General features: G+C 40.3%; 4 protein-coding genes across 24 annotated transcripts in view; 2 read left to right on the top strand and 2 right to left on the bottom strand.

Annotated features, from left to right (window-relative positions):
• LOC147322575 (transcription factor 7-like 1-B) overlaps positions 1-8078 on the top strand; it is a 33084-nt gene extending 25006 nt beyond the window's left edge. For 13 of the 20 annotated variants that reach the window (XM_086307170.1, XM_086307171.1, XM_086307172.1 and 10 more), the window contains 5 exons: positions 534-690; positions 4347-4558; positions 7023-7119; positions 7289-7445; positions 7581-8078. In XM_086307170.1, coding sequence (XP_086163296.1) covers positions 4534-4558; positions 7023-7119; positions 7289-7445; positions 7581-7715 — 414 coding nt within the window. In that variant the 5' untranslated portion in view covers positions 534-690; positions 4347-4533 and the 3' untranslated portion in view covers positions 7716-8078. The other 7 variants (XM_086307168.1, XM_086307167.1, XM_086307166.1 and 4 more) reach the window with 7 other exon arrangements.
• On the bottom strand, positions 1907-6166 carry LOC147322579 (serine/threonine-protein kinase pim-1-like). Its single transcript, XM_086307085.1, has 9 exons — positions 5949-6166; positions 5303-5545; positions 5016-5168; positions 4800-4894; positions 4615-4662; positions 4293-4511; positions 3097-3277; positions 2840-3010; positions 1907-2750 (listed from the first exon to the last, which is right to left on the bottom strand). Exons 1-9 carry the CDS (start codon positions 6007-6009, stop codon positions 2659-2661), a joined length of 1263 nt encoding a protein of 420 aa, XP_086163211.1. The 5' UTR covers positions 6010-6166; the 3' UTR covers positions 1907-2658.
• Positions 8079-13052: 4974 nt separating the features above from the next.
• Positions 13053-14409, bottom strand: LOC147322580 (uncharacterized). The gene has a single exon (XM_086307087.1). The coding sequence runs from the start codon at positions 14295-14297 to the stop codon at positions 13053-13055; it is 1245 nt and encodes a 414-aa protein (XP_086163213.1). The 5' UTR covers positions 14298-14409.
• A 1999-nt stretch (positions 14410-16408) lies between these two features.
• On the top strand, positions 16409-20645 carry LOC147322581 (uncharacterized). 2 transcript variants are annotated; one of them, XM_086307073.1, is made up of 3 exons: positions 16409-17729; positions 18706-19302; positions 19654-20642. In XM_086307073.1, the coding sequence occupies exons 1-3, from the start codon at positions 17712-17714 to the stop codon at positions 20329-20331; spliced, it is 1293 nt and encodes a 430-aa protein (XP_086163199.1). In that variant the 5' UTR covers positions 16409-17711; the 3' UTR covers positions 20332-20642. The 2 variants fall into 2 exon arrangements, with proteins under 2 accessions (XP_086163199.1, XP_086163198.1); XM_086307072.1 differs by lacking the exon at positions 16409-17729 and having other exon boundaries at positions 18465-19302; positions 19654-20645.
• The last annotated feature ends 2856 nt before the right edge of the window (positions 20646-23501 follow it).

Here is a 23501-nt window from a genome sequence, read left to right on the forward strand (position 1 = left end):
AGACTAACTAAGAAGAATAAATCTATGTATGAATGTCGTTTTGAGCACATCTCCTCTTTCTACTGATCAATTCTTCCACCTAGTGGATAGATGATAGTATTGCAGCTTGTCTCGTCACCTGTTGTGTGTTTTGTGTGCTCCAGAACCTGCGTCCTGTTGGAGTACTGTACGTAAAACACACAAACACTGGAGTGAACACAGCTGCTGAACATCTCTATATTCATAACTTCTTCCTGTTATCTCATATGTCTCCCTTCATCTGTGTAGGAACGGTGTACAGATGTATGAGTATGTCACTCCTGCTCCTCCACCTAACACCTCCACTCCAAACTAAGTTTGCTCGGCTGCTTTGGTTCACTGATCTGCAAGTATCTGTCATTTGTTTGCAGATGTCTGCAGGAATTATTGTAATGATCCATTAATGGTGCCTGATTTCATTCAGTTTTACAGCTTGTCTCGTGTTTTTGAACTGCTTCCCTCACAGTTGTACACAGTGCTAACATGTGCTCTTACTCTGTGTTTTATTCCTGAAGAAAAAGAAAGTGCCCAGCCCAGCAGGATGAAGATGGGCCATACGTCAAGAAGCCGCCAAATGCCTTCATGCTCTATCTCAAAGAGCAGAGGCCAAAGGTCATTGCTGAACTCAACATCCCTGGAAATGCAGCCGTAAATGCAGTGGTGGGACAGAGAGTAAGTGTGTAACTCTACGTCTATTGCAGCATAACTAAGGGAGGATTCAGGGTCACCTGGTCCAGCCCTAACTATATGCTTTAGCAAAAAGGAAAGTTTTAAGCCTAATCTTAAAAGTAGAGATAGTGTCTGTCTCCTGAATCCAAACTGGAAGCTGGTTCCACAGAAGAGGGGCCTGAAAACTGAAGGCTCTCCCTCCCATTCTACTTTTAAATACTCTAGGAACAACAAGTAGGCCTGCAGAGCGAGAGCGAAGTGCTCTAATAGGGTGATATGGTACTACAAGGTCATTAAGATAAGATGGGGCCTGATTATTTAAGACCTTGTATGTGAGGAGCAGGATTTTGAATTCAATTCTGGATTTAACAGGAGAAATCTGCTCTCTCTTTCTAGTCCCTGTCAGGACTCTTGCTGCAGCATTTTGGATTAGCTGAAGGCTTTTCAGTGAGTTTTTTGGACATCCTGATAATAATGAATTACAGTCGTCCAGCCTGGAAGTAATAAATGGTAAATGCCCTGTATTTATATAGCGCTTTACTAGTCCCTAAGGACCCCAAAGCGCTTTACATATCCAGTCATCCACCCATTCACACACACATTCACACAATAAATGCATGAACTAGTTTTTCAGCGTCACTCTGAGACAGGATATTTCTAATTTTAGAGATGTTGCGCAAATGGAAGAACGCAGTCTTACATATTTGTTTAATATGTGCGTTGAAGGACATGTCCTGGTCAAAAATGACTCCAAGGTTCCTCACAGCGTTACTGGAGGCCAAGGTAATGCCATCCAGAGTAAGAATCTGGTTAGATACCATATTTCTAAACTTTTCAGGGACGAGTACAATAACCTCAGTTTGATCTGAATTAAGAAGCAGAAAGTTAGCGGCCATCCAGGTCTTTAAGTCTTTAAGACATTCCTGCAGTGTAACTCATTGGTGTGTGTTATCTGGCTTCATGGACAGATAGAGCTGGGTGTCATCTGCATAGCAGTGAAAATTTATGCTATGTCTTCTAATGATGCTGCCTAGGGGAAACATGTATAATGTAAACAGAATTGGTCCTAGCACTGAACCCTGTGGAACTCCATAATTAACCTCAGTGTGTGAAGAGGACTCTCCATTTACATGCACAAATTGGAGTCTATTAGATAGATATGTCACAAACCAAACTGTACACTGGTAAACTGTTACAATAAAAAAGACCGTAATTTTCTTTACTCTTCTTTATTTATGTAACTTTTGTTTTCACTGGCAATTTAGTATTAGGTTAGGACAAAAAACAAATTAGGAAGGTTAAAGACAGAACATTACTAGATTGTGGTTTTAATTAAAATGTAGCCTTTGACAATGCTGAACACATGAGAAGCTACTTTAAGGCATATCACCCAATTTGTAATATTGCTAAACATTTCTTAAGGCAGACGAGTCATGCTGGCTGGGTCAGTGTCATTTTTGTTGTAATTGATGTCTGGTTTGTTCTGTTCCCTAGTGATGGGTAGGGATGGGTACCAGTATCCGGTGTTCTGACATAATCCTTGAAATAGTAATAACACAGTATCCTCAGCAAAGATGAATTAAACAAGTTTTATTTTAATGGAAGTTTACTTCAAGTCTTCAGATTTTTACTGTCTTTTATTTGATTACTTTAAAGTATATGATTACATTAGAGTAATTAAATAAAGACAGTTTTGATGGAGCTCCTGAGCCAGCCCAAGCTCTCTATGAAGACGAGGAAAAACTCCCCTGGGGGGGCCAGACTGACGGGAAGAAACCTCGGGAAAGCCCATTCAAAGAGAGATCCCCTTTCCTGGGATGGCTGGGGGGGGTTACAGGAATTCCAAAACACTGAAATTTAAAGTGGGCCAATTAAAAAAAATTATTTCCTGAAAAAAAGAAAGGTAATTCATACATCACACATAAATGATAACGTCTGAATTGTGTGTGTTTGTGTGTGTGTGTGATAGGCTTATCTCAGCCAAGTGTGATGCTGTAGCTCCTCCAGCGTCGGCCGCGTCTCCGGGACTTTGGTTAAACACGCGTCCAAGAAATCCCGGCAGTCTGGAAAGAAAGGAAAGAGAAAAAACATGAAGATGATAGTTCCAGTGGTCCAAGCCATCAGTCAGTCTTGAAGTGTGACGTTTTCTTACTTTTGGACATATGTCTTTTGAATTTCAGGCGCTTTTTGAGGAAGCTCGTGGTGTTAAAGTCCCCGGCATGAAGCGCTTCGTACAGAACCACTCCCATTTGCCATACCGTGGTGGGTCCACACCTGTAGCAACTGCGCCCGTACCACTCGGGAGGGGAGTAAATTTCTGTACCTAATAAACAGACACAATTGCAATTTCTTCTAAAACAAAAGGCGAAAATTGTGACATCTGTGAAGAGCAAGAGCAGAATATGTTACCATAGAAGACGCGGTACTGCGACTGCTCCTTAACAAAGCAGCTCAGTCCAAAGTCGATGATACGAACACGCGGTACATCTGAGCCGGTCTCAATTAGAATGTTCTCACTCTTGATGTCCCGGTGAAAGATGTGTTTATCCTCCAGGTGCTTCGCAGCATCAACCAGCTGCTTCAGAATGACCTGGAAATAGAGCAGGGCGATATGACCAAAAATATTTATCACGATATACATTTGAAAAGTTGTGATAACGATATAACTGACGATATAACTGACACTAGACAAAATACTTTACAACGCCACAACTTTATTAGTGCAAAAAACCCCATAAATGTATTTTCACTTAAACAAGCAGCTGTTTTTTTATGTGCATTAAAGTTATATAAAAATGTAACAGTGCAAATGCAAATTCCTCGCTGACAGTTTAACCAAAAGGCATTTCCAGTGGAAATTGGCCGACATATCCTCAGCATAACCATGTAAAATATCCACAAAGCTTAAAAAGAGGTTATACACACACAATACGGTAATATCACGTTGAGGTGCAGTACGTATCACTCCGCGAGGCGCCTGCCTACGATAGCCGTAATGCTCCGACAATCCATCGAGCGGTGCGGCTTTGTAGCTTAGCAAAGTCGCCGTGTACATAAAATCGTTTTGAGGTCAGTAAACACAACCAGAATTCATACATAAGGCACACGGGATTATAAGGGGCACTGTCGAGTTTCAGAAAAATCAAAGGATTGATTTTAAGTGTGCCGTATTTTCCAAACAACACGGTAATAACGGCGGCCCGCTAGCATGCGCTACCAAAAATCGTGCTTTGTTGTGTATCTGACGGACGAAAGCTAAACCAGTTCCACACCACTAAAGTTGCAGCATTTTTACAAACCAGTTCTGGTTCATCCGTTTCATTCAACGATCCACTTTTGCTCTTCTCTTTCTGCGTCACCGCCATCTGCGTATGTAAACATAGGCACTGCGCATGCGCGTTTTACCTATTCTAGCGCGATATTTCATTTTCCTATCGTTGCCCAAAATTACACCGGTATTACCGTGAATGGTATGATATAGCCCAGCCCTACCTGGAAACGATGAAAAAGACAATAATCAATCAATGGGTTAATGTTTCTCTAATACTCTGTGCTTTGATTGAATGATGTACAGTCTAAGACTCTTCTAAGGCAAGTCAACTTGCCTTGGCCTTGTCCTCTGGCAAAAATCCTCCATTTTCTTCTATGTATTTATCCAGGTCCACAGCGGGGACAGGTCTCTCCATCACCAGGATCAGCTCTCTGCCAAAGTCAAACCACTCCAACAGAGACACTGGGGCTGATGTTTCCACTGATCCATCTGCTTCAGCTGCAAGCTTCAGCATGATGGCAACTTCCACTGACACATTCTTCCCGTTATCATCCTGAAATATTTCAACAAAGTGGATGATGAGGCACAGACGTTCCACAGGTGAACGCTGCATGCAATCCACTAATGTAAAAACAATTCAAGTCTTGCACATTTACCTTCACTTTGCAGTACACTTTCCCCTTTGGGATGTGTTTGATGGCCACCTAAAAGACACAGGGCATTGATGAGCATTTCCTCAGTATGACATCATTAAAGGTGTAAAACAGCATACATCTCAGCTTACGATATTATCCCTTATCTGCATTACTGCCTGTCTTACTACCACCATCTGAACACTTACTGGTAAATGATCCTTTATGCGGTAGCCAGCAAACACTGCTCCACAGCCTCCTTCTCCAAGCCGGTGCTCCTCCACGTATCTTGCTTGGAAGTCACCTAAACAGACAAACACAAATTGGGTTTTACTACAGCTGTCACACAAATTACTCTCTGCTGTACCCTAAATGTTCATTTTGCTCTTCACCTGAATATAAAAGCTAAGCTGCTTGCTACTTACGTTTCTGTTCAGCCACTGACTTTTTGGCAACGGTTTTGGTTTTGTCCTGGTCCACGTTCTTTTTCTTAGGTGGGTCCCTGGTGTCTCCCGCAGCTTTCCTTTTGCCAGCCTTTTTGTTTTTACTGCAGCTCTCTGAAATCTCTATGCTGCAGTCTGCAGATGTGGAAAACACCAAAAGCACATCAGCTTATTAGATAATAGACACAAATATCTCCCAAACACTAATATCTTCAAACTAGCAACCAGATGTACACTTAATCTACCCCTCACTCAACTAATTAGCCTACCTTTACCAGTGTCCAACCAGGAAGATGCCTGCCCCTTGTCACCGCTCACATGCTCAAGAAGTTTACGCTTTTTTGCTGTATTGGTTGTCCCCGCTTCATCTTGTTGGACCTTTCGCTTGACTCCCCCGACCACATGAGCATCTGAGCTGGTGGAAGGACCAGCCTGCTCAGTGACCCTCCTTCTTTTTATGGGGGTCGTTTTTTCAGGACTGGCCTTTCTTTTAGCCATCCTGCTCTTACAATCTATAAACAACAACAACACATTAGTGAAAAAGAGCGCTCGACATCAGGACTAGAAGGATTTTGATGTCATTGAATTTTAAATTAGTATTGCTTACAATATAATAACAAGTTTATCCTTTTGATAAAAAACACACCAACACCATACTAGGTCTACTAAGTCTAGATACTGATGACACTTGTTGCTCTGTTTTCACTGCTCAGTCCAAGAATAAACTTGTCACATTATTTTACCAAAAGACAAAGTGCCCCAGTAACCTTTCTTTGATTAGACATGTTGCACTCAGGTTAGTTTCAATCAAAACCAGGATTTAAATCCTCTAAAAATGAATCATTTTATACACAGAGCCTCAACATTGTTAGAAATGTACATTCTGTTATTTAGGGGATTTTATTTTTTACTTACTTTGATCTCCTGGATCTTTCTTATCTGCCTCAGTCGTAACTTTTCTTGTTTCCTTTTTCATCTTAATTTTTAAAATAGAAAATGTCACCTTAATGAGTGAATAGTCCTTCAAATGTCTGGATGCTTGACTTTTCTAACTAAGCTGTATAAGTCAGTTCTGTAAGTGAGCTTTAAAAGTAAACTCCGGAGTCTATGGCAACACAACATTAGAACCTTGCCTTTTAGTGACATCACTAAAAGGCAAGTAGTTTAAAGAAAAACACTCTGGCATTTCATATAATTCAGTAATTTCACATTAAACTTTCTTTCATTATCCTTTCATTATTTGTTTAAAGACTTGATGTGTGGATGCTACTATGAAGACTTCTAGTTGAGCAAACACTAATAAACACTGACTAGTTTATCTGAGATAAAATATAACACTTTTTTATTAAGTCAGTGTTAACTCTGTTTTTTTCTGTTAGGATCATTCAATAGTATCAGAAGAGAAAAGAAAAGTATGTTTTGTTTTGTTTTTTTTCTTCAAGATCTGTTCACATGTACTTAGCAAGAGTGAGTACACAGCGTTAAAAAATGGTACTTAGTGTAGTGAGGAAGGCGAAAAGCAAAGCGAGCATATGAAGGTAATATTGAAGAAGGCGCAGTTTTGAAGTGGTGAAAGGCAAAGGCATGAGTGCAAGCGTAATAAAAGGTAATAGGAGAGATGTCGAGCAGGCGGAGGACTTGGCTGGAGCAGGAAAAGGCAAAAGGGGAAACGCGAGTGCACGTCTGAAACTTCTTCACTGTCAGTGAATCCTAATTCTTAAGACTAACTAAGAAGAATAAATCTATGTATGAATGTCGTTTTGAGCACATCTCCTCTTTCTACTGATCAATTCTTCCACCTAGTGGATAGATGATAGTATTGCAGCTTGTCTCGTCACCTGTTGTGTGTTTTGTGTGCTCCAGAACCTGCGTCCTGTTGGAGTACTGTACGTAAAACACACAAACACTGGAGTGAACACAGCTGCTGAACATCTCTATATTCATAACTTCTTCCTGTTATCTCATATCTGTCTCCCTTCATCTGTGTAGGAACGGTGTACAGATGTATGAGTATGTCACTCCTGCTCCTCCACCTAACACCTCCACTCCAAACTAAGTTTGCTCTGCTGCTTTGGTTCACTGATCTGCAAGTATCTGTCATTTGTTTGCAGATGTCTGCAGGAATTATTGTAATGATCCATTAATGGTGCCTGATTTCATTCAGTTTTACAGCTTGTCTCGTGTTTTTGAACTGCTTCCCTCACAGTTGTACACAGTGCTAACATGTGCTCTTACTCTGTGTTTTATTCCTGAAGAAAAAGAAAGTGCCCAGCCCAGCAGGATGAAGATGGGCCATACGTCAAGAAGCCTCCAAATGCCTTCATGCTCTATCTCAAAGAGCAGAGGCCAAAGGTCATTGCTGAACTCAACATCCCTGAAAATGCAGCCGTAAATGCAGTGGTGGGACAGAGAGTAAGTGTGTAACTCTGCATACATTTATGCATCTGTTAATGTTGTCTGCTCATGTTTTTGCATGTGTCCCAGCTGTCCTGTAGTTATGTGTAGTAGCAGTGCTCACAGTGTGTTCTTATGATCTTCTGTCCACAGTGGAAGTCGCTTTCAAACGACCAGAAAGCCAGATATTTCAAGCAGGCTGAAACAGAAAGACAGAATCATGCCAAAGAGCATCCAGCCTGGTCGACCAAAGAAAACTATGTATGTCCAACAATAATTTCATTATAGACGATTGGACTGATTTCAATTGAATTAAACTGTTACTCCTGTTATTTCAACATCTGTCTTTGTGTAAATAAATGAAAAAACAAACAAAAGATGCTTCTGTCATAAGTTACAGCAGGATGAAACAACCTTCATGTAGTTCTTGTTTTTAACACTGCAAACCTTCTTTAGTTCTTTTGTTTCCTTTCATATTCAGCACACATCTGTCAGTGTCCACTAACTGTCAGGGAAAAGCCAGATAAAAACACTGTGGGGTCTTTTGGGACACGTGCTCGTTGGGTTTACTCATAGATATCAGAAATGATCTGTTCTGTATTCAAAGGATACACGAAGGACGTTTGTATTAAATGCAATATAGCGACTGATCATATGCTGCTTTCTTTGGGGGCTTTTCACCAACATGTTACACAAATCCAGTTTCTAACTGAAAAGAAAATCCTTCACCATTTTCTAATCAAATTCCCTGGTTTCCCATGTCAGAGATGTCATGGCTGAAAGGATCATCGCATATTGAGCTCAAAGCTAAACTTTTGTGTAGGGCCTCTTTCCATGTTGCACCATTCATTTTAAAAAGTCCTGGTAACAAGAGACAGAGGTGACTTGATGTATTACAGTTACTTCCCAATTTACAGAAATGATGTGACTTCTGACATTTTCCTAGCAGGAAATGTGCTACTGTGGGACACTGAAAGAATAAACAGCAAGGCACGTTTTGTTTTAATAACTTTTCTTTACTTCATTTGTATGAACTAGGTTTACCTTACAAAATCTTATACTGTATATAATGTTTTATGTTTAATTCATGTCAATGTCAGCTCGTGTTTACTCGGGTGAGCAGTACCGGCCCACAAAGAGAATGCTCTTGGTGGGTTTATGTCAGATGAAGAAGATGAAGTGATGGTCAAAGAACATTTCAAAGCCCACACTGAGAAGTTGTTCAGAAAAAGAAGTTGAACCTGACCAAGATGAAATCCAAAATTGGGAATTAATTGTTTTATTGTATTATTTTTAATGTCACATATGGTGCTGTGTAATCCGTGTATGTATTATGTGTCTCTGCTGATGTGTTTCATGCCTCACTTTCATTTTACTGTAATTAGGCTAGTTTTAAGTTTCTTGAGTATTCTGATAAGGATACTGTGTAGTATGATTTGCAAATGAAGAGGAATCAATTAGTCTTAAATTAATTGACTAAGAGAAATGAAGCGTTGGAAGAATGTTATGTTGATGACTATGAGGTTTCTGGGGTTTATTCAATAGAGCAACAACTGTGTGGGATCTTTATACAAATTCTTATATTCTATTTAGAGCTTGCTTTAAAGTATGTTAGCAAAAAAACAGCGCACGCATTCGTTTTCACGATTTTTGTTCTTCTTTAGTCATTGGGTCTTTTTAGGTGGTACCTCCAGGTACCACAAGGGGAAATGTGGTGGATTTTTGTGTGATATGTATAACTATACACTATATATCTATGTGCACTGAACATATATATTTTAACTTTCATGTAGAGTCTTAAGCACAAGACATTTTGCTTCACCATGGTTTATTAAGGTGGTGCAGTAACAGGGCAGTTAATGCTGCTGAGAGTTCTCCTGCCTAACTCGCTCTCCAGCTAACTAACCTTCCCTAACGTCTTTCATGCAGCACATGTCTGTATCTATTTTTTCTACTCTTTTACAGAGCATCTTTTTGAGTGTCTTGATTTTAATTGGATCTAAAAGGGTTGGATCTCCACATCGTTGGTGGAAGAAGATTATCAGGATGGCTTCAAAATTTGCGACTACAGCCCCTCTTCTGTGGAACCAGCTTCCAGTTTGGATTCGGGAGACAGACACTATCTCTACTTTCAAGATTAGGCTTAAAACTTTCCTCTTTGGTAAAGTATATATTTAGGGCTGGACCAGGTGACCTTGAATCCTCCCTTAGTTATGCTGCAATAGATGTAGGCTGCCGGGGATTCCCATGATGCATTGAGTTTTTCCTTTCCAGTCACCTTTCTCACTCAGTATGAGTTAATAGACCTCTCTGCATTGAATCATATCTGTTATTAACCTCTGTCTCTCTTCCACAGCATGTCTTTTATCCTGTTTTCCTTCTCTCACCCCAACCGGTCGCAGCAGATGGCCCCGCCCCTCCCTGAGCCTGGTTCAGCTGGAGGTTTCTTCCTGTTAAAAGGGAGTTTTTCCTTCCCACTGTCGCCCAAGTGCTTGCTCATAGGGGGTCATATGATTGTTGGGTTTTTCTCTGTATCTATGAAGCGCCTTGAGGCGACTTTTGTTGTGATTTGGCGCTATATAAATAAAATTGAATTGAATTGAATTGTGTTAACTTGTGTAGTTACACAAGTTACACAGGCAGAATGCCGTGTGAACACTGTCTCCAGGTGGAAAACAGAATGAGCGATACACCTGCTGTCAGGCCTGCAGGGTTTCTCCCTGTGATGTTCTTCTCTGTCTTGTGGTTGACATTTTTTTTTTTTACTGGCACAAATAATTTGTGGGGCGTCTTATTGTGACACCTGATTGTTGTAGTATTTTTAAAATGGCTGTGCAAAAAAATAAAAATAAGAACCCCAGATGCATTGCCTGCATTTTTAGATGAATAGTTGTATATAACTTTATTATTTACAAAATTTTTGTTTAATATTAATTTTAAAAAAAATTACCACTTATATTTGCATTTCAAGTTATGAAAATAATTTACTAAACATGTCTGTGGTTTTTATAGTAAAGAGAAAATATAACTACTACTAGGGTTTTATGTGTTTGTGTGATTTCAGACCAGTTGTTTTAATAACTGTAAATTTGGACGTGTGAGGTTGTGCTGAAAAGAATGATACCAAGAAAGACAAGGTAAAAAAAACAACAACAATCAAAAGCAGCCAAAAATGGCCAATTATATTTTGGACCTCAGAATATTGACCCAACAAATCATGAAAAATGAGGTTTCAATAATTGTTTGTGACAGTGCAGCTTTCTGGCAGTAGTAGCAGTCAGTACAATTTGATTTTTTTCTAACAAAAACAGTATGAAACTTAAGTTAGACTTGTGTTTGGAAATGAGCCCCCGCCCAGTGTTGTGTAGCTTTCTGGATTTTATACTTATTGGTTACATATTTATTTATTATACAGGCTATACAGTACACACATTTTATGTAACTGAAATGTTTAATTATGTGGGCTATAGAAAATAATTAAGTTATAGACCATATTTATATGAAACATATGCTTAATGTATATTAATCATATGTAACACCTGCATATGTCTTTAAAACAAGGCTTTGATTTTGCCACCCCATTTGATTTCCATGCCAGCCTGGAAAAATTTCTCTAGATCCGCCCCCGGACCTGTCCTGGACCAGCAACATCAAATCAGTGACTAAAAGAGCTCAGCAGCGACTGCATTTTAAGAGACGACTGAAGAAGGTGCACATCCCCAAACCCATCTTTAATACTTTCTACAGAGGTACCATGCAGAGCATCCTAACCCGCTGCATCACAGTCTGGTATGAAAACTGTCATGCGTCCAATCGCAGAGCCCTCCAGAGGATTGTGTGGACCGCACAGCGTGTTATTGGCAGCTCTCTACCCAGTCTACAGGATATTTACACCTCACTGGGAAAGCCACTAGCATCATGGCTGACCCGCATCACCCTTCCCATCAACTGTTTACCACACTTCCCTCCAGAAGACGACTGCGTCATCAGGAGCAGGTCGGCAAGATTGTGCAATAGCATTTTCCCCCAAAGCAGTTTGGCTCCTGAACACCATGGTTCCCTCCTCCGCACTGAAAACTTCGCCACACACTTCTTGGACTACATAATACTCTCCTCTAATTATTATTACTATTATGATGTGAACATTTTGTGCACTTAAATCTTACTGTGCTAATGACCCCTGCATCAGCACCTTGTTTGGAATAGCAGTGGAGAAGACATAGATTCAATGCTGCAGACGTCTGAGCAAAGAAAGCTTCTAGAAGAGTAAAGACTAGCTAGAAGAATGAAGATTCACAGAGTAAATGTGAAAATTCATCACAGGGCTCTATGCACTTGATTAACTGACCATGAGCAAGTTTGCTAGTCTGGAGCATTCAGATCCACCACAAAGACTGTTCAGTGCTCACAGAAACTGCACAATACCCAAGAGCTGCATCTGAGCCTCTACAGGCCTTAAACAGCATGTTAATGTTCAAGACAGTTTAATTAGAAAAAGACAAAACAAGTATGGTTGGTCTGGAAGGGCCGCCAGGAGAAAGCTTCTTGTCTCTAAAGAGAACACAACAACTCAGTTGAGGTTTGCAAATTTGCCCTTGAAAGCTTCTGGAGCAACATATTTTTAAAAGATGAGACTAAAGTGGAGGTTTGGTCATAATGCACAGCAGTAACTTCAGCAAAAATCAAACACAGCACAAACACCTCAAATCCACTGTCAAGTACGCTGGTTCAATTGTGGTGATTTGAGCTTGTTCTGCAGACACAAGCAATAAGCACCTTGCAGTCCACGAACTCCTCTGTATGCCAAAGTTTTCTAGAGTCAAATGTGAGGCCGTCTGTCCAACAGCTAAAGCTTCTCCTAAATTAGGCCATGCAACAGGATAATGAGCCCAAGCACAGCAGCAAATCTACTGCATGGAAGTCCAGACCTCAACCTGACAGAAATGCTGTGTATAAAGAAATGCTTGCAAATGTTGATGAATTGAAGTTATTGCTGCTAACTGCTGCTTCTGTAACCGACTCAATCATAGAATGATTATGATATTGAAAAAGACAAATGCCTGAATCCTAAATTGTGGATATCCTTTTGTTGTGATCTAAAATGTAACACTAAATGTGATTAAAACACTAAAAATCTGGACTCTTGGGCTCAACAACTGCAAGGATCACCAGCCCGAGGAAAACACAAAATACACATGACCCCGTGACAAAGACAATTCATTCTTGAATGAAGACATTGATCTGACTTTTTAAAATTTTGCCAATTGTGTTTATTATTAAATTATTGAGGAAATAGAAAGGGGGGAGGGGTTTTAAAGAAGAAGGTAAAGGAAAGGGATAGAAAGGAGGAAAGAGATAGAGGAGAGAAAACCCCAACAATCCCCTCTGAGCAAGCACTAGGTGCGACAGTGGATAGGAAAAACTCCCTTTAAAGGAAGAAACCTATGACAGAACCAGGCTCTAGAGGGGGCAGTCAACTGTCGGGACTGGTTGGTGGGTGAGGGTGAAAAGAGAGAGGGGGGGGGGGGGGGGGGGAGATGGGACAGGTGATAGGAGTTAAAGGGAGACAGGGGAGGGAGAGGTGTCAGGAGAGAAAGGGAGAGAAAGAGAGAGGAGAGGTGAAAATTAAGATGGAACAGAGGTGGAGGAAGACGAGGTGACATTAGCAGTAGAAAAAGTAGAAAAAGCAGGAGTGTCCCTCCTCCAGAAGAAGCAGAAGCGTTTTTTCTTCTTTTCCATGAGCTTTTCCACGAGCACTTTTTTCTCTAGGATGAGGGTTCTCAACTGATCGATTGTTTCTGCATTCTCCTGCTCAAGTCTCTTGCATGTTTTCTCCACTTCTTCTAATTTGGCTTGTTTGTCTTCGAGCCTTTCTTTCATTTCTTTAGATGTTGCCTCCTGCATTAGCTTTGCCTCGTGCAGCTCTGTATAACTCTGTTGTAATTTGTTGTGTGTGTCTTCCAACTGCTGACTTCTGCTCTCGATTTCTTGAAGTGAACACTGCAGGTCTTCGTTTGTTTTCTCTAGTTGTTGCTTTAGCACCTGTATCTCAGTGTTTTTGCACTTCACGTTGTCTGAAAGTTCCTCGACTTCTGTGTTTTTTCTCAGCATGTCATTGAGCTTACTCTGCATCTCTGAGCATTGGTTTTGCAGTTTTTCCTTTTCCTCTTCCAGTTCAGGTGTTTTGTAGTTCAGTTTGTTATAAAGTTCTTGCAGGTTTTGGTTTTTCCTCTCAAAGTCCTGGAGAATTTCTTTGTCTTCTTTCTGCTTTATTTCCTGTTGTTCTTGGTCTTGAAGCAGCTCTTGATATTTGTGCAGTGTTTCATCAAGCTTTACCTGCAGCGCTCCGTATTGTTCCTGCACACCTTGGAGTTGGCACTGCGTGTCTCTCTGGTCCAGTTTTTCTTTCTCTTCAAGGATTTCTTTATTCTTTTGCAGAGCTTCATCAAGCATTACTTGCGAGCCTTCGTTGTGTTTCTCGATGTTCTGAAGTTTGCAATCCAGATGTTTCTGTTTCATGTCTTGCTGTTCTTTCTCTTGAAGGAAATCTTTATTTCTTTGCAGTGCTTTATCAAGTTTCATTTTCAGCGCTGTGTATTTTTCCTGCACGTCTTCAAGCTTGCAGTCCGTTTGTTTCTGTTTAATTTCTTGTTGCTTTTGTTCTTGAAGCAACTCTTTATTTTTGTTCAGTGTTTTATCAAGCTTTACCTGAAGCGCTTTGTATTTTTCCTCCATGCCTTGGAGTTTGCACTGCTTCATGTCCTGTTGTTGTTTTTCTTGGAGGAGTTCTTTCATTTTTTGCAGAGCTTCATTAAGCTTGATTTGCAAGCCTTTGTTGTGTTTCTCCAGGTCCTGGAGCTTGAAATCCATTTCCTTCTGTTTTATCTCCTGTAGCCTTTTTTCTTGAAGAAACTCTTCATTTGTGTGCGGTCTTTCATCAAGCTTTACTTGCAGCTCCTGATTCTTTTTGTCCTTCAGCACTAGTTTTTCTAGTGCTTTATCAAGCTTTGCTTGGAGCTCAAAGTTTCTTCCCTGTCTAGGAGTTCCATTTCTTTCAACTTTTGAATATCTTCCTTTTCTAGAAGCTGGTTGAATGATTTGTCTACTTGATCAGGAAGTTGAATTTTGTCTTCCTGATCACAAAGAGGAGAGTTGGGCTTTACTGTTTTTTTTCTGTTTTCTCTGAGACATGTTTGAATCTGTAAACTGTCACTCTGTTTATATCTGAATTAACTAATTTCAAGAAACTGTTGCAATTACCTGGACTGCCTCAGCCCAGGTGATGTAACATTAGCAGACAGAGGGTTTGATGTTGCAGAATCTTTGGAGCTGTGCCATGCTGAACTGAAGAGCCCAGCTTTCACCAAAAGGAAGAACTAACTGGGCCCTAGATTGCCCAATCAAATCTCTTAATGCCACCTGCCCTCTCCTACATTAACTGTGGGCTCACCTTGTAGAACAGAGTTGAGTGTGGAAGAAATGGCAAAAAATATGGAGCTGAAAAGCTGAGAGAGAAAAAGAAATGATAAATAAATCAATGTGTCAAATTAACTGACATGTTAGCTGGTGGAGTGCCCACTGCATTATATATATATCATCTCTTTTTTATAATAAATAATCAAAAACTTTATTTAAACTAAGATTTTAAAAAATATGTGCAGTGATTGATGTGCTCTCAGACATGTGCTTCAATCCACACACAAATACAAAACAATCTGACCACACGTACAACTGTTTCACAAACTCTATAAAGCATTCACACTCCAATGGATGCATCAGAAAGCAGCTTGGGATTACAATCTTGTCCAAGGATATTTCGCCTGCAGACTGGAGCAGCCAGGGATCAAACCAGAAAACTTTCTGATCAAAAGCTGACTTGTGCTAAATGCTGAACGGCAGCCAACCCATTTTAGCCATTTAATGAATGTGCCATTTAATCTTGGCTGCAGCCAAGATTAAATGGCACATTCATTAATTACAGAGTTACGGATTGTTACATGGAACTCAAAAGAAATAATGAACCCATCTCGTGTCCTGTGTCTTCTATAGCTGTCTGTACTTTTACTTCCAAAGTTCATCAGCAAACAGTTTGCAGGCCTCTAATTATCAGGCTGTACTCAAGCGCTTGAATTCAACCTAAAAGCTGTGCTGTCATACAGAACCAAGTACCCTCCGCGGAAACTATAGCTAATGTCACAACTGGATCTGATGAGACAGCTATGATTTCTGGACTCGAAGTAAATAATCCTGAATCAATTTATACAACATCAGTTTGTTTGTTTTGCTTTCATAACAAATAGTTTGAGCCATATACAAATACAGAAGTGACAAATGGAAACATATTTACAATCCAAAGTCAGACTAACAGTTTTCAGTAGCACAGTCTTTTATTTACAGTCTGCTTCTCCTGGTGGTAAACCTCTATCACATGTTTGGATTAAAAATTAGGCCTATATAGCTGCTGGTTCCAGTTTAAGCAATATGTTAAAAATACTAAATTCTTCATTGATTTGAGCTGTGGGGTTTGCTATACACTGGCAGAAAATTGTAGAGTAAATGGTGAAAACAAACAAACCAAATAACAAGATCCTTGAATTCCATCTTTTTTATTAACAGAAACTCCAACAAATTTGTGCCCAATTGATAATGTTTGGGACATGAAAAGTCCAGTCCAGCAGGTGGCGGTAATGCGCCTTAAAGCTTTAACCGCCAAAAAATACAAGAGCAGAAGAAGAAGAAGCCGAGTTCCCGCTTTATGGCGTTTTTCCCTCCGATTATTGTCAAGACTGATTTAAAGGTAAGCACCGAGCTAATATTAATCCGAGTCTAGTTAATCTTGAGTTTAGCTCCTGAATGAGGCTTTCTGTTGCTCTCCTCGGTGTCTCTTCTCAAGTTTTTGTGAACAAGTTGGAAAAAAAAATCTGACTAAATTGACTCAAGCTGCTTTAAACTAATTTACAGAAAGATATCAGCAAAAGGTTGTGAAACACAGAGAAGAAAAGAATTTATTAGAAGAAAGCTTTTAAATGAGCTCATTGTAATCAGAGTTTCTGTTGTTTTATTAGCCTGTTATTAAGGCTACTTAGCATCTCTGTGGCACCTGCACAGCTTATGAATGCAGCTTGCTAACTAAGCTAGCTAGCGCCACCCTTCTTCCATATAAGGTCACTTCCGGCTCCAAAAGACCCAACATGTTGGCGGTAAAAGTGCTATAATGAAATACATTTATGAGAAATGTAAAAATAAATGTGTTCCAGGCTAAAACACAGCTGCCTTTATCAGCGCAAAGTTGTGATGAGGCTTACTCAGATGATGGCTCAGATTTCTACACCCACTCGGATATACAGATGAAATCAAGACAAGTACATCAATACAAAAATTCACAGGATTGTTCAAAAATAATAAATTGCATGAATATAGGAAATCTTCCTCTCAGTGACTGAGTTGTCTCATTGTGTCCTCATTTTTTATAAATCAAGGCCGGAGTAACCCAACCTTAAGTCTTCATTAAGGTTTTTGTCACATAGATAGAAAATAAACTCAGAGATTAAGCGGCTGTTATAAACAGAGTGATTAGTTTATGTAAAAAATGTAGTTTGTTGTTGTTCTGGTTTATGTGCTGAAAATGGTTTTATTTGTGTATGTTCAATGTGTTAGACTTGTACATAGTTAAATATATGATCAAATAATGTTGAATCCTGGATATGGATTTGTAAGCAATGAAATTTGAAATAAGGGGGTAGGAACAAGAAAACTTCATCCTACTCCTTTTCGAGCACACACATTCTGTAGACATAGATATTTACATGAAAACTTGATGATTTTTAAGTTTTGTTATTTTTATTTTTTTCTGTTGTTATTTCAATTATATTTGCATGTTTGAAATAGATAGATAGATAGATAAAATTTATCTATCTATCTATCTATCTATCTATCTATCTATCATTTCTCACGGCACACGTATATTGTCGGGTTTTTTCTTGGCCAGGGCATATTTTAAAGAGGAATTGCTCTCCTGGTACTGGTGTGCCATACTGCTGAATTTGGTATCGGTGCTCAAACCTTTTGTGTTTGTTTCAAACAAGTTGTCCACCCAGGGAAGCTAAAATGTGTTCTGTGTGTTCTCAGATGAACATATGAGACACTTTGACTCTTCAGTGCAGTGTGGAGCTTAACAAAGTTCTGTTTTGTGTCCCAGCTGATCAGGAGGAGGAGAAGAGTCTGACGGAGCAGCAGAGGAAATTTCAGCTACTTGGACTCAGCTCAGCCACTGCAGAGAAAACAATGAGCTCAACACAGAAGGTGACAGATACTAGTGTTAAGAAATACTCCATTAAAAGCTGAAGTACTGATATATATATTTTATGCTAAACTAAATGAACCTTGTGCAATATTAATGTAATGTAGAAATAATGTATACAATGTATACAATGCCTACATCTTAGACGGTGACGTTGCCTCTAAACATCAAAATGAGCAGGAAGATGTTAAAGTGGGATTCAGCAGGATTCAACCCTAAAATCAGCTGTAGTGGCTCAGTGTGGGGAAAAGGGTCACAGCTCACAATCATTTCTATTGAGAGCTCCAGTAGATTTTTTTAATGTGCAGGCTGTGATCAGCTGACCTGCTGCTCTCTGTGAATTCAACCAGATGTCAGCAGATGTTTCACGAGTTGTCCTGGCTGATTTCCTTTCTCTACACTGACAGTACACTGTCTTTATATTAGACACTAAACTGTTGGTATGTGGGTGGAGCTCAGTGAATGAATGTCAGCATCATGAGCTTAAGTTTAAGTTAATCTCTGCTACACTTGATGTAATCTAACTCTGACATGAGCACCACAGTCACTGTGCACCAGTCACACACTGTTCTTTACTTAAATCCATCACATTACAGTAAACTTGCCTGCTTATCCTGCACTAACCTGCAGAGGATTTTACTGCAGTCTTTACATCACATTGTGAGACAAACTGCACACAAACAGTTTGTGTGTTTACTGATGTTTGTTGGGCTGATAGAATCGCTGCATTTGAAATTACCTGCCACATAAAAAATATTACTCCATTTATTCTCGCTCGTCTTCTGTATTGCTAACTAGATGTTGAAATACCGCGACCGCAACTTATCAGCACCTGCAGTCGTTCAGGTTCTGGTGGTGTTTGGTGCCACACTCCACCTTCAGGTTTAAAACTAGTGTTAATGGAGGGAGTTTGAAGCTTCAGTTTGTTTAATGACTGCATTTCACTCACTGCCTCTGTTTGTATCTCTGTCACTGCAGGACCAACGTGGACCGAGAAGTCAGCGCTCTCAGGAGGCCGACAAACCTCACAGAAGAAAGAGAGAGAAAAAAAACACCTGTGACGAGTGTGGGAAGGATTTTACCTGGAAGTTTAAACTAAAACAACATCAGCTCATCCACACTGGAGAGAGACCGTTCAGCTGTGACTTGTGTGGAAAGTCGTTTTCCTGGAAGAATTCCCTGAAAACACACCAAGTCGTCCACAGTGGAGTTAAAGCTTACAGCTGTGATCAGTGTGGCAGAGCTTTTACTCACAGTAGCCACTTACAGAGTCATCTAGTTACCCACTCTGGAGTTAAGGCATACAGCTGTGACATCTGTGGAAAAACCTTCAGCCGGCTAGGGTACCGAAATATACACCTACGCATTCACTCCGGAGAAGATGTGTACTGGTGTGATCAGTGTGGTAAATACTTTACAACAGACGCACAGTTACAACGCCACATGTTTACCCACACTGAGGAGAGACCTTATCAATGTGACCTGTGTGAGAAGACTTTTAAAACTCCACAGTACCTGAGACAACACCAACAGATCCACACCAGAAAGAGACTCTACAAGTGCAGTTACTGTGAGGTTTGTATTTTTATTTTATTCTTGTAAGTTCAGTCTGACTGTTTGGAACAAGTCTGCTCATTAAATTGTGTTAGCATGTTAGCACTTCTACTGCACCGAAGAGTAGCTCTGAGCCATTATTCAGGTTTTCATTTCATTTAAGTGTAAGTCAGATGTTACTGTAATATTAAATAAGTATTGCTGTAGTATTATGGTGGTAGTATTGTAGTTATTGTAGCCCAGTAAACTGAGTGTGTTAATTGAAACAGTAAAATGTAATTGGACGTCTGCAGAGATGCTCTTTATTTCAGGCGACTTTCAGGATAAAAGTGTTGAAGGACTGACTTACACTGTCTTTGTGTCTTTGTTTAGAAGCAGAGCGACACAGATGGATCCACTTCTCAACCCTGTCATCGCTGTGGTGGTGGGAAAGACTTTCGTTGTGACATCTGTGGAAAAACTTTCAGTCTGCAAGCCAGCCTAAAAATACATCAACGTAAACACACTGGAGACAAACTGAAATACTGCAAAGAATGTGGGAGAAGCTTCCCCACATCAGCTAAGTTAAAACGACATGAACTCTTTCACAGTGGGGTCAAAAAGCACCTCTGTGATCAGTGTGGGTCATCCTTCACCACTGCAGGTCAGCTTAAAACACACAAACGAGTCCACACAGGAGCGAAACCATACAAGTGCAGACACTGTGACAAAAGCTTCTCACGTTCAAGTAATCGTAACGAGCATGAACGTACACACATGGAAGGAAACTACAGCTGTGAGCAGTGTGACAAGAGCTTCAGTAATCTCAGTTCATACTCTGCACACAAACGATCCCACGTTACTAATAAACTGTTTCACTGTTACCACTGTGCCAAAACATTCACTTCATCATCTGCTCTGTGCAAACATCAGCGCGATCACGCAGGGCTGAAATCGTTCCCATCACAGGATCAGAGTGAATCTGAAGAGAGAGAAACATCCTCTGGTTTCAGAGTCCAACTTAAAACCCTGGAGATCAGGCTCCACAGAGCTCAGGTCGGCTCTCCTTAAGTTTAAGTTAAAGTTCAAATGAGGCTGTGAATCAAACTTCCTGTAGTTCCATTTTAATCTTTATAAATTGTTCTTCTGTTTGTGTTCAGTCGTTACCTTTTTTTTTCAGTGGTTGGATTAAAAATCAGTTTTCTGTTGTTTAAGTTTTTATTGAATGTATTTTGTTAAATAAAGTTAAAATATTGTTAAATAAAGAATTGTTTGAACGACAAAGATTTTGAGCCATGATGTCATTTCCTGTATTTCAGAGTAAAGACTGAAGTGACAAATGGAAACATGTTTACAGTCATGGAATAAACACTGATGGGTCATCTGTAGGAAGTACTATTGCTGACCTGACAGACTCGACCTTGTTTACAAAGAAAGAAAGGAACTGATGACATGTGTCAGCAGAGGCTTTCAGGGTTGTTTAGAGTAGAGCTGATAGTCTTAAAGAGAACACGGCGATTATGACAATTTAACACAATGATCTGAGAAAAATATCTGTTTCTTTCATTTTTACTGTATTCTGATCAAATTTCCAACATTCTTTTAACATTTCAAAAGAATTTGTCTTTCTTCCACTTTCACACTTGGCCCTAAAAACACCAACATCCGTGCATCACCCTTGTGTCAGTCTAATGAACCTAACATGTGAGTGATACATAACACACATTCACACTGGCTGCATATATCAGTCCGGGGGGGCAGAGCAGAACTCTGTATGAATCAGACGCGCTCACATATTCAGGCTTTCCAGAGGCGTTTACCATCAGAAGAAGCAGAACAATGAATCATCAGCACCCCGCAGAAGAACACAGCAAGCAACAACTCTAACAATAAAGACGTGCTGGAGCCAAAAGATGCAGATAGCGAGTTTTAAACGATAACGCACAGGATCAAAGGGGGAGAGGGTAAAAACCCACTGCCTCCTGAGATAAAGATCAGCAAGTCAAGCTGGCAGCAGACGACACAAAACGCTCTCTGGAGGAGGCGGCGACTGTGGAGCAGGCCGACGAAGAGGCGGATCGGCAGACAGGAAGCTCCCGGGGTCCCACAACAAGATGTTGCGCGTCAGACCGGAGCAGGATATTCCCATGTTGGTGACACTGCCCATCGAGGTACAGCCCAACTTGGCAAACCAACCCTTCCCTTTCTTGGACACCACACTGGCTGATCTGGGCATCCAAGACTGAGTCTCACTCCGTGTGGGGACGTTTTTTTGTTTTTGTTTGTTTTTTAAGAAGCAATCATGTGTATATATTCAGCTCAGAGCTGAAGGAGAGGGTGGTTTGGGTTGACACCAAGAAGACCCATCCTAGAGGTACGGCGGTGGGATCCAACTGCAGGGATGTGGTCAGATGGCAGTCTGTGGAAATCAGGTGACAGTGAGAGCAACTTGATTTTCCTATTTTGTCCTTCAGATACGAGTGAAAGCCCAGATGCCAGGAGACAAGCAGCTCCAGGAGGTCCTGTACAGCACCGAGGTCCACACTGACCGCTCCTTCTGCTGCACTGGAATGGATACCCATACGGAAAAGAAATAGTAAAAACTTGTAATTACTGATTACTGGGCATGAAAGTGGCCACTTTCATGAGTAAATCATATAAGGCTTACATGATTTACTCATGAAAGTGGCCACTTTCGCATTACTTTCATACATTGTTTTAGTAAGTATCCAAAACATACAAGTTTCATTATATAATTTTTCAAGGGATCTTATATCTGTTTTCACACTTATATGCTTTTCATACAAGTTTCACACAAGACAGATACAAACTTTATAAGATTTATATATATCTTTTCCATATGGGTATCCTGCCCTGGAAACAGACGTGTGCAGGTCTAGAAGCAGTTTAAATCCCATACTTTTTTGATCTGTGAGGCTCTTAATGTCACGTCTGCAGCCATGAAAGTCAGCTCAGGGTTTCTTGATTCTGATTTTTCTTTGCTGTGTCACATTTAGCTCATATCTGCATTGCCATGCCCTGAAAACAAGCTGCCGAGCTTTAGTCAGGCTCAGGGACAACGGGAGATCTGAGGAGCAACACGATGAGAACAACTAAAACTGAACAAACTTAACATCTGATTACCTTTTTTATTTATAAGAAAAAGTTTAACGCGCCAACTGTCCACAGCAAAGCTTATTATGACAAGACTGCTTTTATTCAGTGATGTCAAAGTGTCATCACTTCATACCTCTGAACTGACATTAGATGTATTGCATACCTTGTTAGAATTACACTGTTGAAGCATTTGTAAAAAGCTTCTGTCCTTGTTAATTTATGTTTTAGGATAAGTTTTTGGGCTGTGTAAGGTCACAGGTTGCATTTCTGAGCAGAGTAGTAAAGGTAAAGTAAGTGTTTTCAAAACTAGCCACTCAGCATGTGTACAAACAGTGAGAAATCTCTGAAGAAAACCGTTTGAAGGAGCAAGAGCACACGTGTTTCTCCACAGGTTAAAGCCCGCTTTAATAATCAATATGAATCAAAGACTTCTGTCAACACAAAATAAATGTAAGGAAACACACTTTCCTGTGCAACATCCAGTTTCTATAACTGACGACAAGCTTGGACCACAGTGATCTAAACTCATCCTCTACATTGGAAATGTAAACAAATGTAAATGTGGTTTTTACTGTACCAGAGCAGGGCTGTGTGTGTAGAGCACAGCCAGGCAGCTGAACACTGTATTGTTCTCTTTTTGGTCCTCTTCGAGCGGGAGACGAGCCACCAAAGCTGGCAACACCGGTCAGTGAACACATTCAGTTTTCAGGCCCCTCTTCTGTGGAACCAGCTTCCAGTTTGGATTCAGAAGACAAGATTTCAAGATTAGGCTTAAAACTTTCCTCTTTGGTAAAGTATATATTTAGGGCTGGACCAGGTGACCCTGAATCCTCCCTTAGTTATGCTGCAATAGATGTAGCCTGCCGGGGATTCCCATGATGCATTGAGTTTTTCCTTTCCAGTCTCCTTTCTCACTCAGTATGAGTTAATAGACGTCTCTGCATTGAATCATATCTGTTATTAACCTCTGTCTCTCTTGCACAGCAGGTCTTTTATCCTGTCTTCCTTCTCTCACCCCAACCGGTCACAGAAGATGGCCCCGCCCCTCCCTGAGCCTGGTTCTGCTGGAGGTTTCTTCCTGTTAAAAGGGAGTTTTTCCTTCCCACTGTCGCCAAAGTGCTTGC

Source organism: Aulonocara sp. 'chitande type north' Nkhata Bay, linkage group LG9 (assembly GCF_057382095.1).
Source record: "Aulonocara sp. 'chitande type north' Nkhata Bay isolate Kocher_YH1m ecotype deep benthic linkage group LG9, A_spYH_male_GT1.1, whole genome shotgun sequence".
Taxonomy (NCBI): domain Eukaryota; kingdom Metazoa; phylum Chordata; class Actinopteri; order Cichliformes; family Cichlidae; genus Aulonocara; species Aulonocara sp. 'chitande type north' Nkhata Bay.

Bases quoted from the DNA above. Each gene is read 5' to 3' on its own strand.
- LOC147322579 (XM_086307085.1), bottom strand. From the start codon at position 6,009: ATGAAAAAGGAAACAAGAAAAGTTACGACTGAGGCAGATAAGAAAGAT. The intron at 5,169-5,302 runs GTAGGCTAATTA...CCACATCTGCAG, and splicing joins CTGGTTGGACACTGGTAAAG to ACTGCAGCATAGAGATTTCA. The intron at 4,895-5,015 runs GTAAGTAGCAAG...TTGTCTGTTTAG, and splicing joins GTCAGTGGCTGAACAGAAAC to GTGACTTCCAAGCAAGATAC.
- LOC147322580 (XM_086307087.1), bottom strand. From the start codon at position 14,297: ATGGATTTCAAGCTCCAGGACCTGGAGAAACACAACAAAGGCTTGCAA.
- LOC147322581 (XM_086307072.1), top strand. From the start codon at position 18,658: ATGACTGCATTTCACTCACTGCCTCTGTTTGTATCTCTGTCACTGCAG. The intron at 19,303-19,653 runs GTTTGTATTTTT...GTCTTTGTTTAG, and splicing joins ACAAGTGCAGTTACTGTGAG to AAGCAGAGCGACACAGATGG.